Source organism: Somniosus microcephalus, chromosome 7, assembly GCF_052327205.1.
Source record: "Somniosus microcephalus isolate GS21.2 chromosome 7, FLI_Smic_1.0, whole genome shotgun sequence".
Taxonomy (NCBI): Eukaryota; Metazoa; Chordata; class Chondrichthyes; order Squaliformes; family Somniosidae; genus Somniosus; species Somniosus microcephalus.
In genome coordinates, this window is record NC_140993.1 from 83797765 (window position 1) to 83822461 (window position 24697).

Sequence of the window (24697 nt, forward strand, 5' to 3'; positions counted from 1 at the left end):
ATTGCATATTTTTGAAAAATTCAGATCATGTCATAAACCAAAATAACTTTGTTGTAGTGATTAATAACTTTTATCTGAAGCTCAGGTTTAAACTAATAAAAGACAAATTTAGCACTGATGTGAGGAGGTTCCTAACATGAAGTTACATCAATACATAGAATGGACTTCTGGAAGGCAAAAACCCTGGAATAATTAGAGAAACAGCTGGATGCTTTGATAGCTGAGACTGTAGGATCTTTCTGGTTCGATGAACTGAGATGGACTGATGGCCTTCCTCATCTATATCTATATTGTGAAAATGAAATTACAGACTTTAAACCACTTCTGTGCATAAGGCTAAAGAGAAAGGTGAGAAGAGAGCTTGGAAATTGTAGGAACCCATTGTGAGGGATCTGCTAATGTAGAATTCAGTGTAGGAGAGACATGGCATGAAGGGAAGTGGCGTTCTACTGCAGAAAACCTGGCTATATAGGTTATGTGGAAGTATGTGGAAGTTTTCAAAGTTAGATATGAAGCCATTATCAGGGACTTGCCCTAAAGATGTAATTGAAGCAGAACTGCTGTAAGGGATCTGGCTGATGGGTGAAGGAGCAGGAAACAGAGAGATTGGAAGCTATTGTGAGAAGAATCATGAACATTGAGGGTGCTAGCTGCGATGAGAAAGAAACAGGAGAAGCTTCTAACATCAGGGTGGGTGGAAACCTGCTAAGAGGGATTGGGCTTGTGGAGTAGAAAATGCAAGCAATATTATATTTCATAATTATAGTAATCTGGAATGTAATGCTTAAGTTATCCACCAGATGGAGACAAATATTAAGGGATCATATTTACCAGTATTAAGGTAATGTCCTGGCACACCACTTATTAAGGTAGTGGCATTGCATTCTGGGTATGACTGAGGTTCGTCCTCCATCTTTTTGATCGCACAGTAAGAAATAGAGTGTATCTTGCTGGCAGCCTGTAAAGCTATGTTCTCTGCTACATATGTATAATTAAACAGTTAAAGTTTTGGTTCCTGAAGTCTGGCTTATCTCAGTTTCTGTCCTTACCACTCGGATATCACATTTGGCGACGAGGCTGACCAGATCTCATCTTGAAGAAGGGAAGATAAAAGAAAAGCACTGAACCAAGGAATCATGGCTGCTATGGTAGGACAGATATCTGCTTTTGATGTTCAGACTCCGACCTGGATCGAATACTGTGAGTTGCTGGAGCATTTCTTTGAAGCAAATGATATAATTGATGTTGGAAAAAGGAGAGCTATTTTGCTCACTTCCGTGGGAAGTCAGATGTATAGTTTACTGAGAAACTTATGCAGTCCTGTGAAGCCTGGAGACAGATCATTTACTGAATTAGTGGCCTTGTTGAAGGACCATTTCAATCCCAGACCGCATGAGATTGTACAGCATTTCAAATTTAATTCACGGAACAGAAAACCGGGAGAGACTGTATTGGATTATGTAGCGGTGTTGAGAAAACTGGCACACGATTGCAATTACGGGCACAGTTTGAAAGACATGCTGAGAGATAGGCTTGTTTGCGGGATAATGGATGCTCGAATGCAGAGGAGATTATTGTCCGAGACTGGGCTTACGTATAAAAAAGTGTTGGAACTTGCTCAAGCCATAGAGACAGCTAACCGAGATGTAAAAGAAATACAAGGTTCAGACTGGGCTACTACGAGACAAGTTGCAGGTCCGCTGGTGCACAAGTTGAATATGAGTCGGAAACCACAACGTGAGCATGTAAAGGCATGTTATAGATGCAATGGAGATCACCTGCCGAGGGAATGCAGGTTTCTGGAGGAAAAGTGCCACAAGTGTGGAAAAAAAGGACATATAAAACGTGCATGCTGAGCAAAAGCTACCCTGGAGGTATACAAACCTAAAGGGGGAGAAAAGCAAAACCTAGTAAGAGAAGTGAAAAAACCAGGGAGCACATCACATCAGCGGAGAAGCTGAGAAAGAAGACGACATGTTCATATTGCATAGTATGGTAGAGGACATTCCAAAAGTGGATCCTATCACTTTGCAACTGATAGTAAATGACTCTAAGGTGAACTTTGAGGTGGATACCGGATGTGGTGTTACCATAATGAACAGGGAAGAGTACTCAAAATTGTGGAACCATGCAAAAGTTCCAGAGTTAAAGTCTTGCTCTATGCAGCTTAAAACCTATACCGGTGAACGAGTGGCGACATTGGGTACAGCTACTGTAACTGTGAAACACAGGGACACCGTAGAACAGCTACCTGTAGTTGTAGTATCGGGTTCTGGACCAAACTTGTTAGGTCAGGGCTGGATACGAGAACTTAAATTAGATTGGGGAGCAATAAATCAACTAGAGGGAGGCAAACAATTGTCTTTGCAAGACGTGTTGATTGAACATGAGAACATGTTCAAGGAAGAACTTGGAACATTTAATGGCCCCCCAGCTAAGATTTATGTTGACAAGGAGGCACTGCCAAGGTTTTTTAAACAACGACCTGTGCCGTATGCCATGAAACCGAAGGTAGAGGCTGAGCTTGACCGTCTTTTGAGAGAGAACATTCTGGAACCCGTAAAATGTTTAGAATGGGCAGCTCCCATTGTACCTGCTTTAAAACCGGACAATTCGGTAAGAATCTGTGGAGATTATAAATTGACAGTAAATAGGGTGTCTAAATTTGAACAGTATCCTATTCCTAAACCTGAGGATCTTTTTGCAAACCTGGCTGGAGGGAAGAAATTCACGAAGCTGGATATGAGTCATGCATACTTGCATATTACACTAGATGAGAAATCCAAGAAGTATGTAACCATAAATACACACAAGGGTTTGTTTACCTATAACCGCTTGCCATTCAGTGTCTCATCTAGTCCAGCTATCTTCCAGAGGACTATCGAGGGTGTACTGCAAGGGATTCCACATGTTTCAATCTATCTGGATGACATTCTGGTGACGGGAAGAACCGACCAGGAGCATCTGAGCATTCTGAGAGAGGTACTACAAAGATTGGATAAGGCTGGGTTACGGCTCAAGAGGAGTAAGTGCACTTTCCTGGGGAATGAGGCCGTGTTCCTGGGATAGAGAGTGGATGCCACTGGGCTCCATCCAATCAAGGAGAAGGTACAAGCACTGCAGGAGGCCCCAGCTCCTACCAATGTGACTGAGTTAAAAGCTTACCTGGGACTGCTAAACTATTATAACAGGTTTTTACCAAACTTGGCAACAGTGTTAGCCCCTCTTCACAAACTACTGCGCAAGGGGACACCGTGGCAGTGGGAAGAGGAACAGAGGGTTTCATTTGAACAGTCCAAGAAACTGATGCTGTCCTCGGATGTGTTGGTTCACTACAATGCAGAGAAAGACATCATTCTCTCTTGTGATGCTTCACCTTATGGGGTGGGGGCAGTTCTTTCACACAGCTTGGAAGATGGAACAGAAAGACCGATAGGGTTTATGTCTCGAACTCTGACCCCAGCGGAAAAAACTATTCCCAGTTAGATAAAGAGGGATTAGCAGTAATGTTTGGGTTACAGAGGTTTCACAAGTACATATATGGCAGGAAATTCACCATATGCACCGATCATAAACCTCTTCTATCTCTTTTTAATGAAATGAAAGCAGTACCACAGATGGTGTCACCCCGGATCCAGAGGTGGGCAGTGACGTTAAGGGCGTATGAGTATGTCATCGTTTACAAGGCGGGCAAGTACCATGGGAACGCAGATGCCTTGAGCCGTCTTCCACTACCAGGTACACCTATCTGTGCAGCTCCAGAGGACAGAATTTTGATGTTGGAGGACACGGACACGGCAATTGTGACCGCAGAACAAGTAAGGACTTGGACTGGTAAAGATCTAGTACTGTCTAGAGTCCGAGAATATGTAATGAGGAGTTGGCCACAACATCCGGAAGGGACTGACTTCACACCCTACAGTGTCAGGAAAACAGAGCTGAGTGTGCAGGATGGTTGCGTGTTGTGGGGAGCTCGAGTGATCATTCCACAGCCAGCATGACAGTCTATCCTAGTGCAACTACATCAGTGTCATCCTGGAGTTTCGCGTATGAAAGCCTTGGCAAGGAGTTACTTATGGTGGCCAAAGCTAGATGAGGAGATAGAAAATCTAGTTAAGACATGCAGCACTTGTCAAGTACACAAGAAGGTACCAGCAGCGGCTCCACTCCACCCCTGGGAGTGGCCGGATAAACCATGGAGAAGATTACATGTAGATTATGCGGGTCCATTTATGGGAGAGATGTTCCTCATAATCATTGATGCACATTCCAAATGGATGGATGTGTATCCTGTAAATTCTGCTTCATCTACTGTTACTATAGACTGCCTGCGTAGGAGTTTTAGTAATCAAGGGATACCGGAGATCGTAGTAAGTGACAATGCCACGTGTTTTGTGAGTACAGAAACAAAAGAGTTCATGAGAAACAATGGCATAGTGCACGTGACTTCAGCTCCATATCATCCGTCTTCAAATGGACTTGCGGAGAGAGCCGTACAAACATTTAAGGAGATGATGAAAAAAAGTGCGGAAGGGAGTTTGGCAGCAAAGGTGTCACGAGTTCTGTTCAGCTACAGAATAACACCTCAAACTACCACAGGGCTCTCTCCTGCTGAGTTGTTAGGACGTCGACTATGCTCCACTCTTGACCTGGTTCACCCAGACCTAAAAAGGAAGGTGGACAACCGACACTTCAAACAAAAGGAGAACCATGACAGAAGGACAAAGAGCCACAGTTTTGGAGAAGGAGATGCGCTCCTTACCAGGAATTTCAGTTATGGTCCAAAATGGATTCCTGGCATCATAGACTCAATGACCGGTCCAGTTTCATATATGGTCATGGTGGGAACTGGTCAGGTAGTACGCAGACATGTGGATCAGATATTTACCAGACAAAGGGAAATCGAACTGGAGGTTCCAGAGGAAATGTTGGAGGACAAGTTGGTCCCCAGTTATCCAAATGCATTGGTGGTACCAACACCACAAACAGAGCCAGTTACACCTGGACCCCTTCGTCAAGAGGAAACCATCGTAGCAGAGTCAGATACTCTTGAGTACTGCTCAGGAGCAGCAGGTGGCTCTAACACAACCAAGCAGGGACTTGACTGTAAGACGTTCACCAAGGACTCACAAGCCGCCAGAGAGATTGATCACGACCTGCTAGATTCGTTCAGTATGGACTATCATTAAAGGAGTTTCCTTATGGACTTTTTAAGAATGTTGTTAAGAAATGATTGTAAACATAAGAGGGGGGGGATATAGTAATCTGGGATGTAATGCTTAAGTTATCCACCAGATGGAGACAAATATTAAGGGATCATATTTACCAGTATTAAGGTAATGTCCTGGCACCCCACTTATTAAGGTAGTGGCATTGCATTCTGGGTATGACTGAGGTTCGTCCTCCATCTTTGTGATCGCACAGTAAGAAATAGAGTGTATCTTGCTGGCAGCCTGTAAAGCTATGTTCTCTGCTACATATGTATAATTAAACAGTTAAAGTTTTGGTTCCTGAAGTCTGGCTTATCTCAGTTTCTGACCTTACCACTCGGATATCACAATAATACACAACATAATCATTGATAAGAATCCAACAGCATCTAAAGGTAGCATTTGCAAATAGAAAAATTGATATCACATAACCTTGCTTAACTCGATGAAACAGTTGATAATGTTAGTTTTGTAGAAATTATTAAGATTTGGAGGAATAAAAGTAGTAGCCATGTTGTGAATTGTATATAAGTTTTTTTACCAACGAGGAGACAGGTAACTTATTTGATCTGGCAAGGTAACTAGAGGTTGTTGCAGAGGTACGTTGTAACACTATTCACATTGCTACCAGCATGGTTGCAGACCAACTGTGCAAACTTAAGGTAACTAAATCTTGAGCTGGATAAGATGTATCCAGGGATCCTTAAGGAATTAAGGGAGAAAATTATAGGAACTCTGGCACAAATCTTCCAGAAATCACTGAATATTGGAGAGGTGCCTGGGGACTGGAGAAAGGCAGATCTTATTACTATTTTTAACAAAGGTAGCAAAAGTGATCCAGGAAACTACATAGCTGTGAGTTTGATGTCCATTGTGGGTAAAGTTATGGAAAGCTTTATTAAGAACATAAGAAATAGGAGCAGGAGTAGGCCATTTGACCATTCAAGCCTGCTCCACCATTCAACAAGATCATGGCTGATCATCTACCTCAACTCCACCTTCCCGCACTATCCCCATATCCCTTGATTCCCTTAGTTCCCAAAAATTTATCGACCTCTGTCTTGAATATACTCAACGACTGAACATCCACAGCTCTCTGGGGTAGAGAATTGCAACGATTCACAACCCTTTGAGTGAAGAAATTTCTCATCCTCTCAGTCCTAAATGGCCGATGCCTCATTCTGAGACTCTTAAAGATAAGATCATGGAGCATCTAGATAGAAATAAAGTCATAAAAGATTACCAATATAGGTTCATGAGGGGGAGGTCTTGCCAATCTAATTTACTAGTTTTCTTTGAGGGTGTGACAAAGGAGTTTGATCGGGTAAGGTTATGGATGTGGTGTACATGTAGATTGTTTGCAGCAAGGCCTTTGATACAGTTCTTCTGGGGAGGCTGGTAATGAAAATAAAGAAAGCTGGAAAATGTGGAATTATTTTACAATGACAATGGATACGTAATTGGTTGATTGATAGAACCCAGAGGGTGGTGGTACAGGGATTGCCATCAGTCTGGGAGATTGTTACCAGTGGGGTCCTACAGGGTTCTATTTTGGATCTTTTTTGTTTAATAAATGATCTGTAGCTTGGAATCTCAAACACAGTGGCTAAATTTGCAAATGATCCAAAGCCAATGAAGATAGTAGACTCCAAAGTTGGACAGAATTAGCTACAGGAGGATTTGAATATGCCTGAGAATTGGGAAAACAGATGGCAGGTGATATCAATATAGAGAAACGCAAAGTGCTTTACACGGGGACCAAAAATACAGGAAGAGACCATTACTAAAATGGAAAGAAAATAATGTGTCTGGAAAATTAAAGAAAAAAATAACTTGCATTTATTTAGTGCTCTTCACGACCTCAGGATGTCCCAAAGCACTTAACAGCCAATGAAGCACTTTTGAAGTCTAGTCACCATTGTAATATAAGAAATATGGCAGGCAATTTGTGCACCGTGAGATCCCACAAACAGCAATGTGATAATGAACAGATAATCTGATTTAGTGATGTTAGGATAAATATTGGCCAGGACTCCCTGTTCTTCTTCAAAATAGTGCCATGGGATCTTTTACTTCCACTGAGGGGGCAGACGGGGCTTCGGTTTAATGTCTTACTCAAAAGACGCCACTTCCAGCAGCACATCATTCCCTCCGTACTGCACTGGAGTGTCAGCCTAGATTTTGTGCTCAAGTCTCAGACAAGACTGCTACCACTGAGCCATGGCTGAGCTCTGTGGGTCCTGATTGACAATAGATTGAAGCTATTGCAACAGTGAGTAAAGCAAACCAGATGTTGGGATAATTAAAAGGTCAATATTGGGCCAAAATAGCGAGGTAATCATGCCACTTTATAAATCATTGGTGCAACTGGACTTAGGATACTATGTACAGTTCTGGTTACCATAGTACAAAGAGGATATTGCAGCTATTGAAAAGATACAGAAGAGAGCAACCAGAAAGATTGAGGGGATGGAAGGATGGATTGAGGAGCAATTAAGTATATTGTGCATGTTGTCACTGGAAAAGAGAAAATTGAGAGGTGAGATGATTGCTGTTTTGGGGATTTTAAAGGGACTAGATGATGTAGAACATGACGTCATTTCACCTTGTCTGGAACAGTAGAACCAGACAACACGGCCTACACTTGAAGGGGTAAATTCAAAATTAATCTGTGGAAACATTACTTCACTGAACGAGTGGTAAATCTATGGTATAGGCTCCCTAAAGAGACAGTGGATACAGATAATGTTGATTAATCCAAATGCAAATTCGATTTCTTTTTGTAAATTTATATTTTGGAATACAGCATATATGTAATTTGAGACAGGACATATGCTAAATGTAGTATACTAGGTAGGAATAGATGACTTTGGACCCATGGTTCCCAAAGCTTTTCACCACTGGTGGGTTTTCTTTGCCTCATGTCTAGTTCTGTTGTAGACTAACTTATATAGATTGATTGCCATGATTAGTCAATAACTCCATTATTATATCATGTGACTACCAGGATAGTAGAGGGTGAACTAAATGGACCTTGGTCTTTTTTCATCTGGCAATTCCTGTTCCTAATAGGAGCTGACGCACAAATGCTTGATGCTGACAACTGGAATAGTGCTCCATACTTTATCACTGAAATCTCCTACTTTGATTAAGAGAAAACACACTGAAGCATATTGCAAAAAAAAAGTACATTGGGAAGTTTATTTGGGTCTACTAAGAAATTAGGACTATTAAACATTTGCTGAACCCCTGAATTTTCTGTCAAGTGTTTCATAATAATTTGGAATATTGACTTTGTAAAATCTATGAAAAATTACACTGGTTTTATTATGAGGACAGTGGTGTAATACTTCTGGCAACATGCAACTTATTTATATTTTTAGATGATGAGTACAAAAATATTTTACCTTCCCTCCATTTTGGTCTTCTGGTGTTTTAATGAGAAAATGCTAGTCTGAAATCATCCATTAGGAAGTGTCAGACCAGTTTTTGGGTAACAAATTCCTTCAGTTTTCCTTCTCTGTGAGGAAGTGAATGCATGGCTGAGATTTGAAACTCAGTACATAATAATCATAAATATAACTTGTGTCTACAGCTCTCTGGTTACCTTAATTTTATTTTTTACCTTGGGTTATCACTGGTGCAGATGAGCTAAGGAGAAGCTCGCTCTATCGCGGCAGACACTAAACAATTTTAGAAACACTGAGTTCTGAACTACTTGTTAAAGTCTGGAGTCTAGGCCTGAATGTAGTACATATTTTAAGAGAAATTATTTTAATGACTTTTTAAAATTAAAATGCAATGTTCCAGGATGTTCAACAATGTTTGAAGAAAGTGGTCAGCAGAATATAGAATGAGATTTTTCACTGACACAATTGGTAAATCAATTTGCACAGAGAAAATTGTGCTTAATAGTCCTAAAAATAAAATATTCCAAACAACATGAACAATTTCTTATCAAGAATTTAAAATAAATTTAGAATGTCCAGTATTTTGATAAGCAGGAACATGTATTTATATACACCTCCTGGAGATGTCCCAAAGCACTTTAATGCTAAAATTCATTGATTCAGATAATGTATGTGGTTTAGTGTAATTTACAGAAATTACACTATGCTGTGTTATAAGCTGTTATGGTTTGAGTCTTGCATTCATTAGATTAACCAAATGGTTTTAATGCATAGTTTAAAAACTGCAAGTTTTACAAACAGGATCTCTCCAATAATCATGGATACCACCAGGAAGGTGCAAGTAATTCGCAAATCCCTCAAACCAGCAAGACCATTGCATCGTTTATCTGCTGAGATAGGTAAGTGTCACAGTTTATAGCTCCTGTAGAGCATTGGTAAATGTTCCATTAGTTTTCCACTAATCTGTGCAAAGTTATTTTTAAATAAACTTGCAGAAACTACTTTAACATCCTAATGTGAGTATCAAAAGTATGAAGCACATCGACAGCACATCTCCACACTAGTAGATGCTGTTGGTACAGTGTGACAACATTTATTATAAGCAATAGAATATGCCGTAGTGATTTCAAGAATAATCTAATTATTTAGATTTGAATGACAATTACAAACCATTAATTGCAGTGCTAACCACTATGCCACCGTGCTGTAGTGGTGAACAGTTGGTTTTTTTTTTGAGTGGAGGGAAGTGTGCAGTGGTGTCCCCCAGAGGTCGGTGTCGGGAGCACTGCTCTTTTCAATATATATTAATGATCTAGATTTGGGTATACAGGGCATAATTTCAAAGTTTGCAGATGGCATGAAATTCAAAAATGTAATAAACAGTGAGGAGGAGAGTAACAGACTTCAGGAGGATGTAGATAGACTGGTGAAATGGGCAAACACATGGCAGATGAAATTTAATGCAGAGAAGTGTGAAGAAGATTCATTTTGGTAGGAAGACTGAAGAGAGGCAATATAAACTAAATGGTACAATTTTAAAGGGGGAACAGAGAAACCTGGGGTTATACATGCATAAGTATTTGAAGGAGGCAGGACAAGTTGAGAAGGCTGTTAAAAAGGTATAAGGGATCCTTGGCTTTATAAATAGAGGCAGAGAGTACAAAAGCAAGAAGTTATACTAAATATAAAACACTAGTTAGGCCCCAGCTAGAATATTGTGGCCAATTCTAGGCCACACTTTAGGAAGGATGCCAAGGCCTTCGAGAGGGTGCAGAGGAGATTTACTAGACTTGTACCAGGAATGAAAGACTTCAGTTACATGGAGAGACTAGAGAAGCTGGGGTTTTTCTCCTTGGAGCAGAGAAGGTTAGGGGGAGATTTGATAGAGGTGTTCAAAATCATGAATAGTTTTGATGGAGTAAATAAGGAAAAACTTTTTCCAGTGGCAGAAAGATCAGTAACCAGAGTACACAGATTTAAGGTAATTGGCAAAAGAACCAGAGGCGACATGAGGAAACATCTTTTACGCAGCGAGTTGTTATGATCTGGAATGCACTGCCTAAAAGGGTGGTGGAAGCTGATTCAATAATAACTTTCAAAAGGTAATTGGATAAATACTTGGAAGGAGAAAAATTTGCAGGCCTGTGGAGAAAGAACAGGGGAGTGAGACTAATTGGAAAGCTCTTTCAAAGAGCCGGCACAGGCATGATTGGCCGAATGGCCTCCTTCAGTGCTGTATCATTCTATTATCAGAAATGTAATCATTCCTAGATATCCATTATTCTATGCAGAAGGTCTTTACCAGATAAAAGAAGAGACATAACCTCTGAAGGACATAATAAGATTGTGACGTTTAAAATAGTTTAAATTATTGGCTGGTGAAATATGTTTTACAGCATTTTGTAAACTTGTAGTGAAACAACAACATTTCACAACTAGAAATATGTATGTTCTTTTGAATAGGTGATTTGTAAATTTTTAGGTTCCTGTTTTACTTCATTTACCAACATTTCTCAGATTACGAACATCCTTTAAAGTTATATATCAGCCATGATCAATTCGATGTATACTGACATGTTCACTATGATTGATATGAAAATGGTTTGGACACAGTTGGCTGAAGCAAATTGACTCTTATCAGTCTGCTCAGTCCACTGGTATGAAATCAGCAGTCTTTTTTCTAATTTCATCTGGGGATATTGCATTTAGACCTGGAATCAATTGAAGTTGGGCCAGAACTCAATTCTCCTATGGCTGAGGTGGGCTGTGATCTACAACAAAACTAAAAAAAAATTAAGTGCTGGACCCTCCCAGAATTCAAAAGCCCGTACAATTAGAACAAAGTAACATTATAGTAGAAAAAGCATTGTAAAATATATACATTTATAAGGTAATTTATGTTTTTTACCATTTCATGTGTCACACATCGTTGCATGAATAAAAAAATGAGACTGCAAAGTAAACAATTTTTAAAGTTATTTTTTATAATTCCTACTTGAGGTGGTAATGAAGATAATTTTAGTTATATACGTTACAAGTGGATTTTTAACTTAGAATTACAGATAATTACATAGAATATACAGCACAGAAACAGGCCATTCGGCTCAACCAGTCCATGCCGGCGTTTATACTCCACTCGAGCCTCCTCCCACCCTTCCTCACCTAGTTCTATCAGCATGACCCTCTATTCCCTTCTCCCTCATATGCCTATCTAGCCTCCCGTTAAATGGATCTATGTTATGCCTCAACCACTCCCTGTGAATCATAGACTCATAGAAATTTACAGCATGAAAGGAGGCCATTCGGCCCATCGTGTCCGCGCCAGTCGACAAAGAGCTATCCCACTTGCCAGCTCTTGGTCCGTAGCCTTGTAGGTTACAGCACTCCAAATGCACATCCAAATTCTTTTTGATTGTGGTGAGAGTTTCTGCCTCTACCACCATTTCAGGCAGTGAGTTCCAGACCCTTACTACCCTGGGTGAAAAAAAATTCCCCTGTGGTAGCAAGTTCCACATTCTCACCACTCCCTGGGTAAAGAAGTTTCTTCTGAATTCCCAATTTGATTTCTTGGTGATTATCTTATACTAGCTTGGGGGGCCCGGCGTTGCCAGGGCAGTTTACAGGGCGGCGCGGTTCACGGCCGCCCGCTGCCGCTCCCCCGCACTGTGTGTCGGGCCGAGCGGTTGTGAGGCCTGGCCCGAGTGACCCCAACTCACCTCCCGCTCCGGCGGGCCGATGCAGCTGCCCTGCTCGCTGTTGAGGAAAAGCAGGGGAAAAATAGCAGCAACGTTTCGGGAGGCTGCAGGATTAGGTCCCGCCCGTGACGCACCGATTGGTCAACCATCAGGTCACTGAACTGTAGGATTGGTCAACCATCATGTCACTCGACGCTAATGAGCGGTAGGATTGGTCAACAGCTAATGAGCGGATTTTTGAAAGTTTTTTGCATACTGTCCAAACAATTTTTGTCTGACCAAAAAGTACATATGCCTATGACACTCCCCTGATCATCAGCTTTCTTTTGATAGAACATATGTGTAGGTATGCTCTATAACCTTTGAGTGTATAGCGGACAGACAGACAGACAGACAAACCAACTGCTTTATATATATAGATAGACTAGCTGAAGTGCCCGGCGGTGCCGAGGCTTTTTCGAGGGCATGTTGTTGTTGGAAGAGAGAGAGAGAGAGCGACTGGGGGGGAAGAGAGAGAGGGCGGGGGGGGAAGGGAGGGTGGGGGGGGCAGGGGGGGCGGGGGGGAAGGGAGGGGAGGGGGGCGAGGGGTGGGGGAGGGAGGGAGGGCGGGGGGGAAGGGCGGGGGGAGGGGGGAAGGGAAAGGGGGGGCGGGGGGGCGTGGGGAGGGCAGGGGGGAGGGGGAGGGAGGGCAGGGGGGGAGGGGGGAGGGAGGGCGGGGGGGAGGGAGGGGCCCCCCCCGAGGGTCGCGGCCCCCCCCGAGGGTCGAGGCCCCCCCATGGGTCGCGCCCCCCCCCCCCGAGGGCCGCGGGCCCCCCGAGGTGAAGACCGCCGATTGCGGCTGTGCGTGACGGCCGGGGGGCCGGTTGCCAGGGTGACGCTTGGCGGCCCCCCCCCGAGGGTCGCGGCACCCCCCCGAGGGTCGCGGCACCCCCCCGAGGGTCGCGCCCCCCCCCGAGGGTCACGCCCCCTCCGAGGGTCGCGGCCCCCCCCCCGAGGGTCGCGCCCCCCCCCCCCCGAGGGTCGCGCCCCCCCCCGAGGTGAAGACCGCCGATTGCGGCTGTGTGAGACGGCCGGGGGGCCGGTTGCCAGGGTGACGCTTGACGCTCAGCAAGCCCCGGCCGAGCCAGAGAGAGACGCCGCGTCTCAGCTCCTGCTGCGCGCGCACCCTAGCGGCGCTGGGCTGAGGCTCGGCCCTCCAGCCTTCGAGTGGGGCCGGGAGGTGCCTAGCTCGGGCGTGGGTGCGAAGGAGAAGCCGAGGCTTCGAGGCCTACCTGGAAAAACGGGGAAAGGTAGGAAAATTAATGAGATTAGATAAGTTAATTCGTTTCTAAATCATTTTTTTTTAAAACAATATGTGTTTTAAAAGCAAAGTTTTTTTTAAAGACGCAGAAAGCGGGAAAAAGAAAGGAAAAGTTTGGAATCAAGATGGCGGTGACTCACCTCGGTTCAGAACGATAAGGCCCGGCCACACACGCACCAATTGGCCCGGCGGCACACGCCAGCAACCCGGCGTACGATTGGTCGAGCTCGAGGTCACTCTGTCGCTAATGAGCGGATAATGAGATGCTAATGAACGGAACGTTGAAGGTTTTTGGGATACCGCGGGCGCGATTTTAGCCCGGCCGAAACGTAAATACGCTTAAAACCGTCTCAGAAGCGTAAGCTTTCTTTGGAGGTAACGCGCGCGTAGGTACGCCCTGTAACTTTCGAGCGCATAGCCCGACAGATGCACAGGCGATGACAGACAGAATGACAGAATGACAGACAGACAGAAGTACCGATTTATATATATAGATAGATAGATTGATGGCCTCTAGTTTTGCTCTTCCCCATAAGTGGAAAGTCTCTCTCTCTCTATCAAAAACCTTTCATAATTTTAAAGATCTCTATTAGGTCACCCATCAGCCTTCTCTTTCAAGAGAAAAGAAACCCAGCCTGTTCATTCTTTCCTGATAGGTATAACCTTGCATTTCTGGTATCATCTTTGTAAATCTTTTGTGCACCCTCTCCAGTGCCTCTATATCCTTTTTATAATATGGCAACCAGAACTGTACACAGTACTCCAAGTGTGGTCTAACCAAGGTTCAATACAAGTCTAGCATAACTTCTCTATTTTTCAGTTTATCCCTCTAGAAATAAACCCCAGTGCTTGGTTTGCTTTTATGAACTTATCATAGAATCATAGAAATTTACAGCATAGAAGGAGACCATTTGGTGCATTGTGTCTGTGCCGGCCGAAAAAGAGCTACCCAGCCTAATCCCACTTTCCAGCTCTTCGTCTGTAGCCCTGTAGTTTAAGGCACTTCCAAGTGCATATCCAAGTACTTTTTAAATGTGGTGAGGGTTTCTGCCTCTGCCACCCTTTCAGGCAGTGAGTTCCAGACCCCCACCACTCTCTGGGTGAAAAAAAAGTTCTCCTCAACTCCCCTCTAATCTGTCTACCAATTACTTTATATCTATGCCCCCTTGTTATTGACCTCTCTGCTAAGGGAAATAGGTCCTTCCTATCCACTCTATCTAGGCCCCTCATAATTTTATACACCTCAACAACGTCTCCCCTCAGCCTCCTCTGTTCCAAAGAAAACAACCCCAGCCTATCCAATCTGTCCTCATAGCTAAAATTCTCCAGTCCTGGCAACATCCTCGTAAATCTCCTCTGTACTCTCTCTAGTGCAATCACATCTTTCCTGTAATGTGGTGACCAGAACAGTAAGCAGTACTCTAGCTGTGACCTAACTAGTGTTTTATACAGTTCAAGTATAACCCCCCTGCTCTTGTATTCTATACCTTGGCTAATAAAGGAAAGTATCCCATATGCCGCCTTAACCACTTTTATCTATCTGCCCTGCTACCATCAGAGATCTGTGGACATGCACTCCAAGGTCCCTCTGCTCCTCTACATTTCTCAGTATCCTACCATTTATTGTGTCCGTTGCCTTGTTAGCCCTCCCCAAATGCATTACCTCACACTTCTCCAGACTGAATTCCATTTGCCATTTTTCTGCCCACCCGACCAGTCCATTGATATCTTCTTGCAGTCTACAGCTTTCTTCCTCACCATCAACCACACAGCCAATTTTTGTATCATCTGCAAACTTCTTAATCATGCCCCCTTACATTGAAGTCTAAATCATTGATATGCACCACAAAAAGCAAGGGACCTAGTACTGAGCCCCATGGAACCCCACTGGAAACATCCTTCCGGTCACAAAAACACCCTTCGACCATTACCCTTTACTTGCCACTGAGCCAATTTTGGACCCAACTTGCCACTTTCCCTTGGACCCCATGGGCTTTTACTTTTCTAACCAGACTGCCATGTGGGACTTTGTCAAAAGCCTTGTTAAAATCCATGTAGATTGCATCAAACGTGCTACCCTCATTGACCCTCCTTGTTACCGACTCTCAAAATTCGATCAAGTTACTCAGACACGAGCTTCCCTTAACAAATCCATGCCGCCTTTCTAAATGACGATTAATACTGTCCCTCAGAATTTTTTCCAATAATTTTCCCACCACTGAGGTTAGGCTGACTGGCCTGTAATTACTCGGTCTCTCCCTTTCTCCCTTTGTAAAGACCGGTGCAACATTAGCAGTCCTCCAGCACCACACCTATAGCCAGAGAGGTTTGGAAAATGATGGTTAGAGCCTACGCTATTTCTTCCCTTGGTTCTCGTAACAGCCTGGGACACATTTCATTTGGGCCTGGTGATTTACCTACTTTCAAAGATGCTAAACCGTTTAACACTTCCTCTCTCACTTTGTTTATCTCACCTAATATTTCACACTCCTCCTCCTTAACTACAATATCTGCATCGCCCCTCTCTTTTGTGAAGACAGACGCAAAGTAAACATTAAGAACCATATCCACGCCTTCCACCTCAACACACAGGTTGCCTTTTTGTTCTCTAATAGGCCCTAATCTTTCTTTAGTTATCCCCTTGTTCTTTTTGTATTTATAAAATATCTTTGGGTTTTCCTTGATTTTACTAATCCTTCTACCAATTATTTTAACTCCATGCTCCCAAGTTATTGACCTCGCTGCTAATTAGGGAATTAGGTCCTTCCTATCCACTCTCTGTGCCCCTCATAATTTTATACACCTCCAATTAAGTCTCCCCTCAGCCTCCTCTGTTCCAAAGAAAACAACCCCAGCCTATCCAATCTTTCCACATAGCTATTATTAACCTGCGTCAGTACTTTTAGTGATTTGTGTATTTGTACTTCCAGATCCCTTTGCTCCTCTAGTCCATTTAGATTCTTATTTTCCAAGTAATATGTGACCTCCTTATTTTTCTTACCAAAATGAATACCTCACACTTATGTGTTGAAATTCATTTGCCAATTATACAGCCATTCTGCAAGTTTATTAATGTCTTCTTGTAATTAGATTAAGTAAAACATGATTATTTCACACTTATTTCCTTGATATTGTGTTTATTCCTGCACCAGTCTTTCATTCCTTGTTCATGAGTAGCTAATTGTGATAGCTGTTGTAGATGAACATGGTAGGCTTGATCATGTTAGCTGTTCACCCACTGTGTGCAACTGCAGTAGTTTCTAGAATGTCCAATTGTATGTGGTACTTTTATCATTTTGAGTCTGCTGTGAATACATATTTGCCAAGGATGTCTTGATTTGTGCCAGTTGCAACATATCCTCCATATAAACGCTGCACTTGTATCCATTTCCAGTGGGTTCATTCAGAATGATAAACTAATGCACATTGCAGAGCGCACCAGGGTGAAGTATGGAGACAGCACATCAGTTGATCCTTGATACACTCATTTTAACTGAAAGATATTGGGGGAGGCTTTCAACTGCTGGCTGCCCATTTCTCGTCTTGGGTAAGGCCTCCTGTGAGCTACCCTCTACAGCTGCAATTCCCTAGACTCTTTCTTGCCTGCTCCTCCTCCTTCTAACCATAATGGCATTGCAAGCACTATACCCATTGAAAACAACAAAATTTTGCCAGAAATCCTCTGCTGAATCATTAAATTGCTTTCACAAACAATACTCCTCAAAAGCAGTAGTCCAAATAAGCTAACCAGTGATATACTTGAGCAACTTGAGCAACCCCTTTAAATATTATTAGAAATGGTGCCCACCAAGCTATGCATGTCCATGATTTATGTGAATGAGTTAGAATTGGTATATAAGATGTCGGAGCTGAAGAAAAGGGCTGGATCCTTGTTAGCATGTTTAATTAGGAACGCTGGACATCCCGATTCAAAGTGACCGGCCAAATTCTATGCATGAAATGGGCATGCGAGATAGAAACTCAACTTTCAGTGCCTTAGCACTCAGTTTTTGGAGGGAGAACCAAGTTGAAAGTGCCCCCCTGTTGTGTATGTACCTTTAAGGGAATAACTGGTCTCAGACTGCAGTACCGGCAGTGACCACCCCTGTATAAAAGGCCCTAGCAGGCTTCTGTAGTTTCAGTTTCCAGGTTGTCTCCATTCAGTAAAGACTTGTTATAATCAACTCCTGCAGTCCGTGTCTCAATTATACACGGACATAATGACATAATACTGGCGACGAGTAAGAAACGAACTTACTTGCAACTCGGCAGCACCTCAGACGACGTTATTGAAGGTCGGAGCCAGAAGAAAGAAAAAAAAAATAATCCAAAGAAACTCGAGAAACGGGTGTCGACCGTGGGCAACCGCCCTCCAAATCATCGAATTGAAAGATTGCAGGAGAGACTGTCGACAGCCAGGCGTGGTTCTCCAGTCTGTGGTTTCCCAGCTAACCGGGCTGGTGGCAGGTAGTGCACTGATCCTTCCTGGGCTGCGGCGGGCTAGAGCTCGATCGGGTGGCTCTGCAACGGGGCCGGGCAGCGAGTCGGGAAGCAAAGAGAGAGAGAGAGGGTGGAGCACACAGGGCGCGGCCGGTGCTTCGAAGCCGGGCAGCGTTCGGACCTAAGAAGAGGGAGGGAAGTGTCCCAGAGGGTCCGCTCCACGACGGGAATGGTTCTTCAATTAACGGAGCAAATATTGAAGCGCGATAGAAAAATAAAAATACCGCGGAGAGCGGCGTTGGCAGCAGCGATCGGGGAGGCGCGAAGACCACAGGGCGTCGCCATTACAGGATAGTAAAATAAATATAATCACCAGCAACAGCGTTGGCAGCAGCGGCAGCGGCGGGAAAGCGCGGGAGGCGCCATCTTAACTCGGCGGGGAAGAAGGAAAAGCGCGGGGGGCGCCATCTTAGATTTTCAAGATGCCAAAGACTGGCGATATCACTGCCTTCGATAATGCAATAGAAGACTGGACCACGTATGTGGAAAGAGTCGAGGTATATTGCGAGGCAAACGAAATAGCCGATGAGAAAAAGGCATCGGTATTGCTAAATTTAATGGGCGCAAGAACGTACGGCCTATTGTGGGACCTGATTACTCCAGCCAAACCGAAGGCGAAGAGTTTTAACGAAATTGTTGCTATCCTACAGGAACACCTAAATCCTACACCGCTGCTGATAGCAGAAAGATTTAAATTCCACAGGAGAAATCAGCATAAAAATGAGAGCAATGCTGATTACCTTACGGAACTACGCAAGCTATCAAAGTACTGCCAGTTCGGAGCAGGACTGGCAGATACTTTACGGGGCAAATTTGTCTGTGGACTCCTGAGTGAAGGAACCCAGAAGAGGTTACTCTCCGACAAAGAGCTGACGCTAGATAAGGCTTTCAGCGTGGCAGTATCGTACGAAGCAGCAGCAAGGGGAGCTGCGGAAATACAACAAAAGCCACAGGAATACGGCACCCACGAAATGACATGGGGATTTGCAAAATGTTATCGCTGCGGCAGAACAAACCATGACCAGAAGGACTGCTGGTCCAAGGACAAAATATGCAGGCAATGCGGAAAGATGGGACACATTGCACGAGTTTGCAGGTCTGGGAAGAAGACCAATGACAACAAAAAGGTTACAAAGGAACCGTACAGGAAAGTACAAAAGATGACGGACAGTAGTTCCGAAGACCAGATGAGCGATAGTGAATCCGGGAACAAGAGACTAAGCTGTCTCAAACTTCACAACGTAATCACAAAAGAGGATCTCCGAACCATTTGGGTCACCCTCACGATAGCAGGGTCCCAAGTCAAAATGGAATTGGATACAGGATCAGCTCTAACCGTCATGAATCGACGAGACTACGAGCGGCTATTCTCACACATACCCTTGAGAGAGACATCCATTGTCTTGAGGACGTATACGGGGCAAAAAGTATACCCCAGAGGGAAAATAAGGGTGCCTGTCGAATACAACGGCAAGAAAATATGGAAATTGTATCTCTACATTCTGCAAGATGGTGGACCACCGTTATTGGGACGTGAATGGATCAGAAAGATAAGTTTAGACTGGCACTCCATTCAGGCACTGACGGTGGCTGGTGAAAAGGATGACGACGTCACTCCTGGACGATTGTCAACAATCTTAGCTGACGCCAAAGAGGTATTTCAACAAGAACTGGGCACTCTTAAAGGCGTAACCGCCTCAATAAAAATAGAGGAGAATGCAATTCCCAAGTTTTTCAAAGCAAGACCGGTACCATATGCAATTCGCCCAGCCGTCGAGGCAGAGCTGGAGAATCTGGAGAATGCAGGCGTGTTATCTAAGGTAGACTGGAGCGAGTGGGTGACACCCATCGTTCCTGTCATGAAGAAAACATTAAACAATAAGTCTGAGGAGCCAAGGAATGTTCGCATCTGTGGGGACTTCAAGGTGATGGTGAACCCAGTCCTTCACACAGTACAATATCCTCCTCCAAGGATAGAAGATATCTTCGCCTCACTATCTGGAGGGAAGCGTTTTACAAAAATTGACCTAGCGCAAGCATATTTGCAGATGGAGGTTGAAGAATCCTCTAGGAAGTATCTCACGATAAACACTCACAAAGGTCTTTACCAGTATAATCGACTGGTATTCGGAGTAGCATCAGCTCCGGCGATATGGCAAAGAGCAATGGAACAAGTCTTGCAAGGGATTCCGGGGACTCAGCGTTACTTGGACGACATCCTAGTGACAGGTAAAGATGACAGTGAACACCTTGCCAACCTAGAGCAGGTGCTCACTAGACTACGTGAACATGGGCTACGAGCCAATCGCCCCAAGTGCGAGTTTTTTAAGAAACAGATATCGTATTGTGGCCACGTGATTGATGAGGGGTTGCATAAGTCCCCTGACAAAATTGAAGCGGTAGTTAAGGCTTCAGCACCTGAAAATGTGTCGCAACTGAGGTCATTCCTCGGATTGGTGAATTACTACCATAAGTTTTTGCCGAATTTGTCCACAATTCTGCATCCACTGAACGCCCTACTATGAACGGGAGTAGCATGGAAATGGAGCGATGAATGCAAGCGGGCCTTTCAGAAGAGTAAGGACCTAATCACTTCAAGAGAAGTATTGGCTCACTACAACCCATCACTACCGATAAGACTGGCGTGTGATGCGTCTCCCTACGGCATTGGGGCGGTACTGTCACATAAATTCCTTGATGGTTCAGAGAGGACGATAGCTTTTGCGTCACACTCGTTAACTTCAGCCGAGCGTAACTACGCCCAGATTGACAGAGAGGCCCTCAGCCTGGTGTGGGGGGTGAAGAAGTTCAATCACTACCTGCACGGTCAGAAATTTACTCTACTAACTGATCATCAACCTCTCGTCTCCATTTTCAACCCTCAGAAGGGCGTACCGATAATGACGGCACAACGGCTACAGAGGTGGTCCCTTTTCCTAGGGGCACACCAATATGACATCGAGTACAAAGGAACTAAACAGCATGGGAATGCTGATGGATTGTCATGCCTACCGTTGCCGACGGTGGAAGAAGAACTGACAGTGGATCCAGTGGAGTTATTCCACTCGACTATAGTCGAATGTCTCCCTGTGACGAATGCAAACATAGAAAAGGAAACACGAAATGACCCGACACTCTCCTGGGTCTGTGATTTAACGGTGAAGGGATGGCCAGCACATGGCGAACCACTGCTGCCAGCATTCTCGCCGAGAAGAGAACAGCTGTCAGTGTGCAGAGGAACCTTGATGTGTGGATCCAGAGTAGTAATTCCACCCAAATTGAAGGATAGAGTGCTCAATGAGCTTCATGAGGGTCATCTGGGAGGGGTAAAAATGAAGAACTTAGCCAGAGCGTTTGTGTGGTGGCCAGGAATCGATAGAGAAATTGAAGAGATGACCAAGAGCTGTACAGGATGCCAGAAGGTCCAAAACGCCCCACCACAAGCCCCTCTACATCCATGGGAGTGGCCCTCATCTCCATGGCAAAGGGTGCACATTGATTTTGCTGGTCCCTTTATGGACTCGATGTTTTTAATTGCGGTGGATGCACATTCAAAGTGGCCAGAGGTAATAAAAATGTCCTCAACCACCACAGAAAAAACTATCACAGTCTTACGAACCATATTCGCCAGGAATGGGCTGCCTGAACAGATTTGCCCTGAGAATGGACCACAGTTTGTGTCTGAAGAGTTCCGGAGGTTCTTAAAGAACAATGGTGTTAAGCATTACACATCCGCCCCATATCATCCAGCCACCAAAGGATTGGCTGAGAGGTTTGTTCAAACATTCAAGAAGGCTATCAAGGCAATGTGTAATGAAGATATACCCCTTCAACACAAGGTGGATAACTTCTTGCTTGCCTACCGGAATGCGACACATGCGGTTACCAACCAAACTCCAGCCATGATGTTCTTCAATCGAAGACTACGATGCCGCTTGGATTTGGTTAAGCCAAACGTCAGAAGAGATGTGGAGAACAGGCAGTTTCAGAATATGAATGAAAGGCCGACCAGGAGTTTTAAGATAGGTCAACCAGTTTTGGCCCAGGACTACCGCACAGAGAAATGGCAGCTAGGAACGATCTGTACATGGCAAGGACCTCTAATGTATACCGTGGACGTTGGAAAGAGCATTGTAAGACGCCATGCTGACCAGATTCTAGAGTCACTGGAAAACGTCAACTCCACACCACGATCTGATACACCTGGCGCTGAAACCGAAGTACCAATTGCATCTACCGCAGAATCGGTGATATTGGAAGCAGACAAACCAAACAACGACATTGATCCCGACTCAACCTTGCCAGAAGAACCTGATATCCCAAAGAGGCGTTATCCAGACAGAATCAGGAAGCCTCCTCAAAGACTGAACTTATAATTGCTTAACTTCAACCAATGTATCTAGCAACCGTAATTGTAATTGTAATTAGTTATTATTTAGTTGTTAAATGAATGTTATGTACTGTTTATCTAAAAGGGGAGGAATTGTTGTGTATGTACCTTTAAGGGAATAACTGGTCTCAGACTGCAGTACCGGCAGTGACCACCCCTGTATAAAAGGCCCTAGCAGGCTTCTGTAGTTTCAGTTTCCAGGTTGTCTCCATTCAGTAAAGACTTGTTATAATCAACTCCTGCAGTCCGTGTCTCAATTATACATGGACATAATACCCCCCACCCCCGCCTCCCAGTAACTGAATTTATCACAGCAAGAATGAGTGACTACATATAAAACAGTGTAATATAGGTTGGATGCAATGAAGAAGGGAGCATTTATTGTTAGACGATAATATAAAATGATACTGTAGGAACGGAGGTTCGTATCTGAATAAGGTATTCAACTCGATGAATCAAATCAACAGGTTTTAATGAACAACGAAGTTAACAGGGAACTACAGGAGAAACGGTACACAGGTCTATTCAGCTTGCTGGGCACTCGACGACTACTGGAAGATTCTGGAAGCTGACGTCATCGCGTTCTTCGCGCCACTGGTGGTCATGTGATCGGCGTCATGACGTCATCACATGGAGTGCAGGAAAACACAATACAGTACAGTTAACAGGCAGTTTAAAGGTGCAGTCCGCGGTTGCACTACACTGTAGTTAAAGGGATTATTACCAATTGTTCTGAGACCCTTGGTGGCTCCGCCACAGGCGCCCCCCCAGAATCCACTTTAACGGACATTGTCAACCGAGTAGGAGGCTTAATGATCCTGGCCGAACGGCGACGAAATTCAGGCAGCGGAAACGGGGCATTAGTAGAAGAGCCAGTGCCGGATTGCGGCAGAAGCGGCGTCTCGGGCGAGGCAGAAACGGTAGTCAGAGGTGCAGGCGCGTCAGAGGCCGAATCGGGCTGTTCGACGGTGGGCTGGTGCACGGCTGGTCTGGCGGCTAATGGCGGTTGGCCGCGGCGAGGCGGTTGGGCAACCACGACAGGCTCACTCCGATCCAGGTGGGCTGGTTTGAGCCGGTCGATAGAGACGGTATCAGACTTTCCACCGACTTCGACTGAAAAACTTTTCCCCTGATGAGATGACACGAAAAGGTCCGGTATACGGTGGCTTGAATGGGTCTCTGTGACCGTCTTGTCGAATAAAGACATAGTCCGAACTCATGAGCTCTGTCGGGACGTGAGGCCTCTGCAGGTCATGGTGCGAGGTTGGGATGGGCAGGAAATTCCTAGCCGCCTCCTGATGAAGTAGGAGCTGTTGAGCTGCAGACCATGGTTCGGTGTGTGGAGGGAGAAAGTCACCTGGTACTCCGAGTGTCTGGCCATAAACCAGCTCAGCCGATGAAGACTGAAGAACCTCCTCTGGTGCTGTCCGGAGGCCTAGCATCACCCATGGGAGCCTGTCCACCCAGTTGGGTCCCCTCAAGCGGGCACGGAGGGACACTTTGAGAGACCGATGGAACCTTTCGCACAGGCCATTCGCCTGCGGATGGTACGTGGTGGTACGGTGCAGCTTGGTACCCAGGCCTTGTGCCACTGCGTTCCACAGCTCTGATGTGAATTGCGGACCGCGGTCCGAGGCGATGTCCGATGGCACCCCGAACCGAGCCACCCACGCCGAAAGAAATGCCCTGGCAACGTCTGCTGCGGTGGTAGTGGCCAAGGGAATCGCCTCTGGCCACCTGGTGGTCCGGTCTACCACCGTCAGGAGGTGTGTGAATCCACGTGACCCGGGAAGGGGACCTACTAAATCCACGTGAACGTGGTCGAAACGGCGCTCAGGCACCGGGAAGTTGGCCACCGGAGCTTTGACGTGACGGTGGACTTTGGATTTTTGACAATCGACGCAATTGTTTGTCCAGTCCCAGACGTCCAAATACATGCCTTTCCAAATGAATTTGCGGGACAGTAGCCGTTGAGAAGCCCGCATCCCCGGGTGAGGTAACCCGTGGATTGCCTGGAATACTTTCTTGCGCCATTCGACCGGCACAATGGGCCGGGGCACTCCCATGGATGTGTCGCACAAGAGCGTGGTTCCTGCCGCTTGAAACAGCACGTCTGCAACCTGCCAACTGGAAGGCGTGGTCCTAAACGCTTGTACCTCTGGGTCTGCCAGTTGATCCTCTGCCAGTCCGAC

The 24697-nt window shown here is 44.9% G+C and overlaps 1 protein-coding gene across 4 annotated transcripts in view; it reads left to right on the forward strand.

The window, feature by feature from the left end:
- The window catches only part of gra (granulito), a 242581-nt gene that overhangs the window by 34624 nt on the left and 183260 nt on the right, over positions 1-24697 (forward strand). For all 4 annotated transcript variants that reach the window (XM_085992694.1, XM_085992692.1, XM_085992691.1 and 1 more), the window contains one exon: positions 9422-9519. In XM_085992694.1, coding sequence (XP_085848820.1) covers positions 9438-9519 — 82 coding nt within the window. In that variant the 5' untranslated portion in view covers positions 9422-9437. The remainder of the gene's footprint in view (positions 1-9421; positions 9520-24697) is intronic.